The 12,094-nt window shown below is 37.1% G+C and overlaps 1 protein-coding gene across 16 annotated transcripts in view; it reads left to right on the plus strand.

Annotated features, from left to right (window-relative positions):
* Positions 1 to 12,094, plus strand: part of KLHL32 (kelch like family member 32) — a 247,118-nt gene that overhangs the window by 152,420 nt on the left and 82,604 nt on the right. For 13 of the 16 annotated variants that reach the window (XM_047859200.1, XM_047859204.1, XM_047859196.1 and 10 more), the window contains one exon: positions 7,519 to 7,734. In XM_047859200.1, the coding sequence (XP_047715156.1) occupies positions 7,519 to 7,734 (216 nt within the window). Of the gene's footprint in view, positions 1 to 7,518; positions 7,735 to 12,094 lie in introns of those variants that run through there. The other 3 variants (XM_047859205.1, XM_047859214.1, XM_047859206.1) reach the window with 3 other exon arrangements.

Genomic DNA, 12,094 nt, shown 5'->3' on the forward strand with positions numbered 1-12,094 from the left:
AATTCCTAGCAGTGCTATTGCTGGGTCATAGGGTAGGTCTATTTTTAATTTTCTGAGGAACCTCCACACTGCTTTCCAGAGTGGCTGCACCAATTTGCATTCCCACCAACAGTGCAAGAGGGTTCCCGTTTCTCCACATCCTCGCCAGCATCTATAGTCTCCTGATTTGTTCATTTTGGCCACTCTGACTGGCGTGAGGTGATACCTGAGTGTGGTTTTGATTTGTATTTCCCTGATAAGGAGCGACGCTGAACATCTTTTCATGTGCCTGTTGGCCATCCGGATGTCTTCTTTAGAGAAGTGTCTATTCATGTTTTCTGCCCATTTCTTCACTGGGTTATTTGTTTTTCGGGTGTGGAGTTTGGTGAGCTCTTTATAGATTTTGGAGACTAGCCCTTTGTCCGATATGTCATTTGCGAATATCTTTTCCCATTCCGTTGGTTGCCTTTTAGTTTTGTTGGTTGTTTCCTTTGCTGTGCAGAAGCTTTTTATCTTCATAAGGTCCCAGTAATTCACTTTTGCTTTTAATTCCCTTGCCTTTGGGGATGTGTCGAGTAAGAGATTGCTACGGCTGAGGTCAGAGAGGTCTTTTCCTGCTTTCTCCTCTAAGGTTTTGATGGTTTCCTGTCTCACATTCAGGTCCTTTATCCATTTTGAGTTTATTTTTGTGAATGGTGTGAGAAAGTGGTCTAGTTTCAACCTTCTGCATGTTGCTGTCCAGTTCTCCCAGCACCATTTGTTAAAGAGACTGTCTTTTTTCCATTGGATGTTCTTTCCTGCTTTGTCTGTCAAAGATGAGTTGGCCATACGTTTGTGGGTCTAGTTCTGGGGTTTCTATTCTATTCCATTGGTCTGTGTGACTGTTTCTGTGCCATGTGTGAAATCTTTTTATTTTCGTGTAGTCCCAATAGTGTATTTTTGTTTTTGTTTCCTTTGCCTGATAAGACAAATCTAGAAAAATTTTGATGAGGTCAATGTCAAAGATATTAGTGCATATGTTTTCCTTTAGAAGTTTTATGCTTTCATGTCTCATATTTGGATCTTCAATACATTTTGAGTTTACTTTTGTGTGTGGCGTAAGAAAGTGGTTCAGTTTCATTCTTTTCCATGTAGCTGTCCAGTTTTCCCAACATTATTTATTGAAGAGACCATCTTTTCCTCATTGTGTATTCTTGCCTCCTTTGTCATATAAATAAATAAACTCACCATACAAATATTAGTTTATTTTAGGGCTCTCTATTCTGTTCCATTGATCCATGTGTCTGTTTTTGTGCCAGTACCATACTATTTTGATTACTATAGCTTTGCAGTATATCTTGAAATCTGGGATTGTGATAACTCCATCTTTGTTCTTCTTAAGATTGCTTTTGCTCTGTGAAGTCCTTTGTAGTTCCACATAAATTTTAGTATCATTTGTTCTAGTACTATGAAAAACATAGTTGGTATTGGGTAGGGATTGCATTGAATCTTAGATTGCTTTAGGTAGTATGGGCATTTTAACAGCATTAATTCTTCCAGTTCGTGAACATGGATATCTTTCCATTTGTGTTGTCTTCAGTTTCTTTCATCAATGTTTTATAGTTATACAGGTCTTTCACCTCCTTGCTTAAATTTTTCACTAGGTATTTTATTCTCTTTGGTACAATTATAAATGGAATTGTTTTCTTAATTCCTTTCTGCTACTTTGTTGTTAATATATAGAAACATAATTGACTTCTGTATTTTAATTTTGTATCTTGCCACTTTACTTCATGTTACTTGTTATTTCTGATAGGTTTTTTTTTGGAATATTTATAGTTTTCTATGTATGGTATCATGCTATCTGAAAATATGTGAAATTTTCAATTCTGTTCTTTACCAATTTGGATGGCTTTTATTTCCTTTTCTTTTCTGATTGCAATGGCTAGGACTTCCTGCACTATGTGGAATAAAAGTGGCAAGAGTGTACATTCTAGTTTTGCTCCTGTTCTAAGGGAAACTCTCAATTTTTAACCACTGTGTAGGATGTTAGCTGTGGGTTTGTCATATATGGCCTTTATTATGTTGAGGTATGATCTCTCTAAAACCACTTTGTTGAGTTTTTATCATGAATGAATATTGAACCTTGTCAATGTTTATTCTTCATTTATTGAGATGATTGTATGATTTTTATTCTTTTTTTTGTTGACATGGTATATTATGTTTATTGATTTGTGAATATTGAACCATCCTTGCATTCCCAGAATACATTGCAGTTGATGGTGGTGAATGATCTTTTTAATGTATTGTTGAATTCAGTTTACTAACATTTTGTTGAGGATTTTTGCATATATGTTCATTAAGGATGTTGGCCAATAGTTTTCCTTTTTTTGTAGTGCCTTTATCTAATTTTCATACTAGGACAATGCTGGCCTTGTAGAATATATTTGAAAGCTTTCCTTGTGCTTCTATTTTTTGGAATAGTCTGAGGAGAATAGGTATTAACTCTTTTTTAGGGGCACCTGGGTTGCTCGGTCAGTTAAGTGTTTGACTCTTGATTTTGGCTCAGGTCACAATCTCACAGTTTGTGAATTCAAGCTTCATGTCAGGCTCTATGCTGACAGCATGAAGTCTGCTTGAGCTTCTCCCTCCCCCTCTCCCTCTGTCCCTCCCCTACATACACACACACACACACACACACACACACACACACACACACACACACTGTCTGTCTGTCTGTCTGTCTCTCTCTCCCTCTCAAAATAAGTGAATAAACTTAAAAAAAAAGCTTTTAAGTATTTGGTAGAATTCACCTGTGAAGATGTCTGGTCCTGGACTTTTGTTTGTTGTGAGTTTTTTGATTACCAATTCCCTTTCTTTACTAGTAATTTGTATATTCAGAATTTTGGAAGATTATATATATTTCTAGGAATTTATCCATTTCTTTTTCAAATTTGTTGGTATATAATTTTTTACAATAGACTCTTATAATCCTTAATATTTCTGTGGTGTTGGTTGTTACGGCTCTTGTGTTTCTTATTTTATTCATTTTGTCCTCTCTCTTTTTTTCTTGGTGAATCTGGGTAAAGGTTTATCGATATTATTTATCTTTTCAAATAACCAGCTGCTGGTTTCATTGATCTTTTCTATTGTTTTTAATCTCTATTTCATTTATTTCTGCTCTGATCTTTATTATTTTCTTACTTACAATAATCTTGGGCTTCGTTCTTCTTTTGTGTATCCTTTAACTACAAGGTTAGATTGTTTACTTGATATGTTTTTCTTGTTTCTTGAGGCAGGCCTTATTAATTAATTTTAAAAGATGATCAATATGATCAGATTCTTATAAAAAGAGAGGTTGGAGGATTTGATACTGGAGGCAGAAATGTTAATTAAGAACCCTGTTGCAGGAAGTGTGGATAGGAGATGATGAACAGAATAAGAACTGCTAAGGAGGAAGAGCAAATAGGATTTGGTGAATGACTGGTTATAAGGAAGGAATATGGGCCAGCTTTTGAGATCCTGATGTGGATGGTTGAATGTGGTCGTTTAACTATATCTTCGTCCATTACATTCTGTGGAAATCCAAGATAAGATGCCCTCTTACAGGTAGTTGGGAAAATGAATTCAGAGCTGAGAGAGGTTTGGGCTGCTTATATAAATGTGGAAGTCATTAACATGTAATTGGTTTACAACTCAACTGTATGTTTTTTAATTTGAGCGCCCTTCTTTTCCCTGACCTAATGGTACAGGTTATTTATGACTTAGATATATAAAGGGACCACATTCTTCATTTTGACCTCCTTGTGTCAGTGTTGAGTCGAGGTTTATAGATGCCAAACAACAATGCTGAAATATACTTTATTATTCCTTGCCCACCAAATCTATTGCCTACCTCTCATATGCCAAATTGTGTGTGGTAAGAACTTTTCATTCATTATTTCCATGACAACCCTATGAGCCCATTGAATTCTCCATATTGTAATTGAGGAATAGTGGGAAGTTCAGTGATTGACCAAGGTCATGGCCAATGGTAAGTATTTGGGCTGGATCTGAGCCAGGTTGACTTGATTTTATATATGGCCCTTGCTCTTCACCAATGTGGGTTGCCTCCAAGTGCCTGTGGTTGCTGCTCATTTGTTCTGCCCCTGAATACAGTTTTTCTTTCTCTGATATCTAAAAGACTTTTTAAAAAAATAAATCTATAAGTATATATACAAAAACATTAATAGTGATTATCTCTGCATGGTGAAACATGAATGATTTTTGTTTTCTTTCCATACTTTGTATTTCCTGAATTACTTTTTGTAACTGGAAACATAATGGCACTATTTTCATAACAGTGATTATTTTTTTCCATGCACAGTATTATAGGTGGGAATTTAATGAAATTTAACCATTTAACTTCCCACCTCCCCACATCACATTCATGAGCATCTTTAAAAGCAGCATTATTGGTATTATTTTGCTTACACATTGTCTTAGCCAAAAGGATAAGAGATGATGATTTTGCTTAAAGTTCACAAAGCCCCAACAATAGGAATGCCTGTTGTAGCATCATGACCTCACTGAAGGTGGCTTTTCTTTTATCCCTGAACTCCTCATTTTATACAGTTTAACTGTTGAATGTGTTAAGTATGCGTGGCCAAGGGAGTGGAAACCTTAGACACGTCTAGAAAGCACTGGGGACTTGGGGAAATTATGTTTTTAAATAGAAGAGAAAAGAAATGAAAAGGTAAAGATAGGGAGCAGACTTTTAACTGATATTTCTCTTGTACACAAATATGTGTCTGTTCAGCTCCCTTTTGCTGTTCAGACAGCCATTGACACTTGTCCTTTTAGCTTCTTAGTTTTCTATTAATATGAAATACTTCGTTAGTTTGGATTTGGGGGTTATGTAAAATTATGCCCTTAGGAAATGAAAACATTTCACGACTGGGGAAGCAGGCGTTCAATGATTACCTTCAAAAGAAACACAGCAGAAAAGAAGCACAATTAGGTTAAATTAATTCTCCAGTTCTTTGTGGTTTTGAATTGGTCTGCTTTTAAGCTGCAGGCATCTAATCAGAAGAAACCCAGTATCTCTTTACAAAGATACAAAGATGCTTAATAAAGAATATTTCATTGCTGCTGCATAATCCACTCCCAAACTTGTAGTTGTATAAACCGTTTGGGCAGGAGAACAAGTGGGAGAAAACATTTTTTGCTGGGCTCTGCCTGTCCACCTGTAACTTTGCTGAGTTTAGCTGTGTCCACTCCTATGCATGCTAATCTCTCTGTGCAGTGCTGCTGGGTGCTGCCTCAGGACCTTGAGCCATGCCTTGGGCATGTGCCTGGGGTACTTGAAAAGCACCGACATCACCCGGACTTTGTCTGTCATGCCTTTGGGGGACTGCAGAGTGGTTTACTAGGACACTGAAGTCGTATTTAGGACACTGAGCAGTTAAATTTGCTTCATAGATGTAGCGACCGGAAACAACATTGATCCCTAAGGAGTTGGTACTAAAGTCCTTTATGGAAGCAAGGGTTACACATTCTTTCCTTCCAGAGTAAAATTTACCAATCCTAAGAAGTAAGATTTGGGGAACAAGTTTAAACATTATTTGAAATGATTGGTGTGAGAGTCAAAATCTTCAATATCACTTTGATAAAATCTTCTGAATGGGAAGCCAGGGTATTTTGACTGAATGGCTGTGAGTGGACTCAGATATTTGAGTTGCTGTGGATTTTAGTGATCATCTATACTAAACTATATTTTAAACAGAAGCATTTATTCCTTTTCAATTGTTTTGGCAAATAGAGCTATTAAGAGCCAGAATCTTATGCTGATTCCTGAAGTTAGCTAGCTTGACTCCCTGTTAGGATATGATTAAAGTGTCATCTCCCACCCAAAGAAATATAATCTAAAGTGGGGGGGGAAAAAGTCAAGTAGCTGTGGTGATGATGCAGCTGTTACTGAAAGAGCTGTTTCACAATTTCTTTATTAACATTTTATTACGTAGAACAGCACTGTGCTATAGAAATATAATGGGAACCACATCTGTCATCCTAAATAGTCTAGTAGCTGCATTTAAAGGAGGCTAAAAGAAACAGATGAAATTAATTAATTAATTACTAACAGATGAAATAATTTAATAAAAAGAAACCTATGAAATTAATGAAATTAACATTTAACCTACTTTATCTAAAACAACATCATTTTAACATATAATCAATATAAAATTATTAATGAGATATTTTACGTTCTGTTTTTCTTATTCCTGGCATTTGGTATATCTTTAACACTTGTTGCACCTTCAAATCAGACTAGCCATGTTTTAAGTGCTCAGTAGCCACTTGGGGCTAGTGGCTACCATGTTGGGCAGCACAAATTTAGAACATATTCCTTTCAGCTTTCAGATATGATAGAAATAGAATATAAATATTTTAGAAAGAGTTCTTAATATTCTTAGATAACTTGAAAAGGGGAAAATATGTTGAAAGTTACTTAAATAGATTAGTGGAGTGAAATAGCTATCTAATGGTATTTTGCATTCCTTAAGCTATTGGAAAATATTGCTCCCATATTAAAAATTTAAAGTTAATAATGGGGGGGGGAGGGAAACAATGTTCATTCTACTTGAAATAGGTAAGTTTTCTATCGACAAGCCTGTGTACCCACTGTGATTCTTGCAGAGTTAAAGAAAGTTTGCACAGGAGTCCTGTCTCTCTGGGGGCACTATTTTAGGGCCCTGTATACAAGCTTGAGAACCGGTAGAGACAGGGAAAATCCTTCCAGAATGAGCATGGCTACAGAAGCTCTTTGAAAAAGAAGGAAAGATTGTCACTGGCTGTCTGAATTTTTGAAGCTAACAAAAAATGAAGAACACTTATAAGTTGTTCATCTTAGGTAGGTTTAATAGAATTATTCAGGACAAGAATATTTTCTGTGAGATTCCTTCATTTCCTGAGACCTTACATGTAAAAATATGTGTTTTAATTTCATTAAGTCAAGATGGGTTGTTTTGTTTTATTTTATTTTTTTAAAGATGGGTAGTTTTAAGGATGTACTGAATTTGAGGTTTGGGGAAGAGTAGAGTCAAGTCTGTCTTAATATAGTTTGTGTCATCTAATCACGACTACCACTTTACCTGCACTCAGTTTTTTTAGTAGAACAAACTTATTGCCTAAGAGCTATAAACTATGGTAAGGGTAGAAAAATCACTGTTCTTCATTGGTAAAATGGTTTTAAAAAGTTGCAAAGTTAACATGTCAGTCAGTGAAACCAGAAACTCCTTTCAACCCCTTTATTAAGGTATCTTTAAGTATATGGGTTTTAAAAGAGGGACAAAGTCAGGAGAAAGGGTGAATTCTAGAACAGCAGTTCTCTGCCAGAGTCTTATAATTAAGGGAATTTTTTTTGTTTTTTACATTATCAGTGGAGTCCCATTTCCCCCACGCCTGTCATGCAAACCTTAGTGAGTCAGTCTGAATTTCTTGCCTGCTCTTTCTTGGATTAATTTCTAAGAGCTCTTTTTTTCCCCCCATTTTTATTTTATTTTATTTTTTTTTGGCACCCAGGAATTAAATAGCTTTAATTACTTGGATCTGTACAGACTTGCTGACCTCTTTAACCTCACTTTGCTGGAGAAGGCAGTGATCGATTTCTTAGTGAAACATCTCTCTGAGCTCCTGAAGAGTCGCCCAGAAGACGTTCTAACGCTTCCTTATTGTCTGCTCCAGGAGGTTCTGAAGAGTGACCGCCTGACCTCCTTGAGTGAAGAGCAGATCTGGCAGGTAAGGGCGCTCTGCATGGGCCCTCTTTTGGCAGGGAGAAGGCATGGGATGGCTCAAAGTTGAGCAGTTGAGGAACAATGGTAACTGTTTTGTCTGGTTTGGTTCTCCTCAGAGCCAAAGTCTTAGCAGTCATGGTAGGCAAATGGTTGGAAAACACCAACCCTTGAGGCTACAAGGCCTCAGCCTCTGCTCATCTTAACTCAGGGAATCATAGGTATGGTTCCTCAGACCCTTGCTGGGGGTTCCCAAAACCCTAAGGGGGAGTCACATCAGAAAGAGTCAAGAATTTTTTTCTCTTGATAAAAATAGTTTCTCAAGCTGAGTGTGAGAAAATGGATTGTCAAGTGCTATTTATACACATTTAAGACCAATGAAATCAGAATAGATGCTGGGCTTTCCTGTAAACAATTCAGAAGCATTTCTCTGTTGTAGCAGAGAGCAGCTGGGACCTTAAATGAAATGAAGCTCTTGCACTGCAGTGGAAAAATCTCCCTCCTTGGTTCATTCTGCATTCATTGCTATTTTCCTAAGCCTTGCCTTTCCACCTGACGTAGCATTCTTTTCGAATATCCTATGTCTAGAGGATGGGAGGAGGTTTTGTATTTTCAAACTGATTATTCAATTTAAATCCTTTTCTACTCATCCCCACTGACTTTACTTGAGAATCTACATGGCGTCTTTGGGAAACAGAGCCCATCTTATCCCCTTTGTTTAACATTGTCTACCTCACTCTCTGAACACTGGCTAGCTATGTAGCTACTTATGGGGCAGCATACCTTCAAGATTTCATGATGACTTGAAAGCAATTTACATACAGAATACGAGGGAAAATATGAAGTCTTCTGTTAGCTGACAGCATACTAAATTCCTGGTATCTTAGCAAATGACATTCAGGGAGAACTCTAACTCTCGCCAAAACAGAGTCAGAGGTATCTGTTAATTATCCAGCATCTGACTCAACTGACTAATAATTTTGCTGATGTATTTCTCCCTTATTTCTTTCTTTGTATTACATTAATCAGCAACTTCCTTTCTACTCTTGCCCCACGAGTGAGGATAATAAGAGCTGTGGTGTACTGAGGGCCTTCCAGGACCCAGACTCTTTATAAACTCAATGACTTATCATCACAACAGGCTTGAAGGACAGTTGTTATCACCCCATCTTCCAGATGAGCAAAATAGGGATTCAGTGCCTTGCTCAGGGTTGCAGAAAGGAGCCAGCCTACAAACCCAAGTCTGCAGACACCTGCCTTCATCCCTCCAGTATTCTATGCTGCCTTGACAAAGAAAATATGAGGAAAACACATAAGCCATATTTTTTTCTCCTTCTTAGGTATTTCTGATGATGTTTGTTCAGGTAGAGGTCAAAAGTTGGTGAGGATGAGTTTTTGGTATGAATTTTAATACCTGTGGTTCTCCGCCCACAAACACAAATCATCAAAATCTTCTGGTCAATTCAAAGTGGGGGGTTGCCAAGTTTTTCTTCACTTCCCAAAGGGAAAAAGAAAGACTTGGAATGAATTCTGCATTTAATTATTTCTAACTGAATTGAGATCTGAGCCAATCATCCTTGTGGCTTCTTTCTCTTTCTGTGGCATGGTCAAAGGGAATGCCAGAGTGGTAATGTGCAGATGTCTGAGTATCCGAAAAAATTCCATACTGTCCACTTAAGAGTTATCATAATTGCCTCTCTAAAGTTTACTAATATTATCACATAGAATTTTAAAAACTGCTTTGTGCTGCAGGCAATATCTTTTCTACCTGGTCCTCAAGAAAGAATTAAAAGTCTCACATAAATATGATCAGTTTAGATGTTCAGCAGGCAGTAAGAAACTGTTTTTGCTTTATCTTAGTAAATAAGTAATTCCCTCATACTCAACTCAATAGAGAAAAATTAAATCAGACCAGCTATATTGCCTCAAGTATAGTTAAGTTCATCATTTTTGCTGAGGTTATACTAGTAATGCAATATACCATGGAAGAATCTAATATTCAGCCCAGGGTGAAGATTGGGTATGCCAGAGGATTAGTGTCAGGGTGCTTTATAGAAGTGAATCTTGATGGACAGGCTGGAGACAGATCTACAGAATCTCATTAAATTGCTGAATTGTTCATTACGGAACGTTCTCACTGTAATAAAGTGCTCATTGACTTTGACAAATCCCCATCCCATGTCTTAAAGAAGAACAGTGAAGCAACGGGTGTGGGGGAGGAGGAAGGAAATTGACACAAAGTAGGACAGGTAATAGAAAAGAGGATGGAGGGGTAGTGCTCTTTGATTAATATGTGCAACTAGTAACTTCTGTGAGAGCCCAGTAAACACACACACACACACGCACACATGCACACGAGCACACACACACACACACACACACACACACACACACATGTTTACACATGTGGTTCTTCCACTATCAACCAATAATGTAATCTGGGACATTCCCCTTTTTGGTGAAAGGTCTGATTTTCATTATTCACCAGACTTCACGCCGTCTGTCTCTGAAGACGTCATAAGAACCTTCAAATTATCCTCACTGAACAAACTCTTTTTACTTTCTCCTGGTGTCCTTATCTACTTCCTTTCCTGATAAAATGTGCTGCAGGCTGTAATAACCATTCTGTGGATCCGGAAACCTGTAAAATTATGCCTTCTATCTGCCCTTTTATTTTTTTCATTCTGACCTTTTTAAACTTTAAGTCTCTTTTCTCACAGAGGGCTTCTTCATCCCCCATAGACATTTTTTTCCTCCCTTCCATGGCTGAAAACTACTTGCCCTGTTACGTAACTTCTCTTTATATTCATAGGTTAACATAGAGACTTGAACCATATGCACACGCATAGAAGTCCCCTCAGAAAAATGCTTTAAAAAAATTTTCAGTTCAATTCAGCTTAACAATTTGGTCTGATGTTTCAAGGCTAGTGATTTCTAGGTTCCACATGAAAGACACCAAGTTGGTTATGGGGCTCAAAGAAACAGGAGACTAAAAATGAGCAAATCAGCTGAGAGGAAGCGTGGGGTGTGAGGTCATGCACGTTTGTGACCTGGCAAATCTCCACCAATTTTGTTTGGCTTTTGGGTTTTAGCTCTAACACAGGACTTTGTTTCAGTAGGGTCTTGTTAAATTTTTCCTGTTATATTCAACATTCAGTTTCAGACTGCTGAGCCCGGGGTCCTGCTATAAAACTCTAGTGAAATAATGAAAAAATTCCATACCACTCCCATGTATTGGGTCTGTTTTCATTTTCATAGGAAGTGCTGGCTAATCCATTTTCTTCTGAGGAAAATGCCTTCTCTGCCTTTTCTACCCGAGGTTATCTTTTACCAGAATGAGGGCTTCGAGATTACTTTCCATGGGAGTACAGTTTACAGAAAAAAGCCTGAATATGCTGTAAATTCTTACATTTGCTAGCACATGGAAAAGCTATGGTCCTCCGTCTATCAGTATTTATTGAACACCTATGAAGTGCCTAAAAGCATGGAGTGTTAGGCAGAGCACAGGTTTGCTAACTCGGTTTTCCTCCGCCACGCCTCACCCTAAACGGAAGGGATCTTTATGATTTTAAACCATTATTTCAGATCTCTGGATTATTATTTCATCTCTGAAGTAGCAGAAACAGGAAGTGTATTTTAAAATGATAAAGATAGTTTGTGAAAATAAAAATGAATATTTCTTGAGCACCTATTACATGCTAGGTGCAGTGTTAGAAGTAGGTCCTGGCATGAGGTGTCTGGGTAGCTCAGTCGGTTAAGCATCTGACTCTTGATTTTGGCTCAGGTCATGATCCCACGGTTCGTGAGATCAAGCCTCAAATCAGGCTTTGCATTGACAGCATGGAGCCTGCTTGGGATTTTCTCTCTTCCATTCTCTCTGCTCCTCCCCTGCTTGTTCTCTCTCCCTCTCTCTCTCTTTCTCAATATATATATATACATACATATACATACATATATGTATGTATATATAAATATAAATAAATGTATATATAAATGTAAATATAAATATATACATACATATATGTATATATATAAATATATACATACATATGTGTGTGTGTGTGTGTGTGTGTGTGTGTGTGTGTGTATATATATATATATATATATATATATATATATATATATGTAGATCCTGGGGTAAAAAGCTTTCTAGAAATATTCAATTATTGGGTTAGAGAGATTTAGTTTAGTTTCATCTCTAAATGTGGAGAACTTTGATTTTCCTTCAGTTATTAATTTATTAACTGATTCCTACTTTTATGAAGAAGACTCACTATTTTATAAGGACAGGACATATATAAATGTTCTGTTTCTTTATTAACCTTGGGTAGCGGGCACCTCCTTTTTGTATTTTGACGAAACAACTC

The sequence above is a fragment of the Prionailurus viverrinus genome, chromosome B2, assembly GCF_022837055.1.
Source record: "Prionailurus viverrinus isolate Anna chromosome B2, UM_Priviv_1.0, whole genome shotgun sequence".
Lineage (NCBI taxonomy): Eukaryota > Metazoa > Chordata > Mammalia > Carnivora > Felidae > Prionailurus > Prionailurus viverrinus.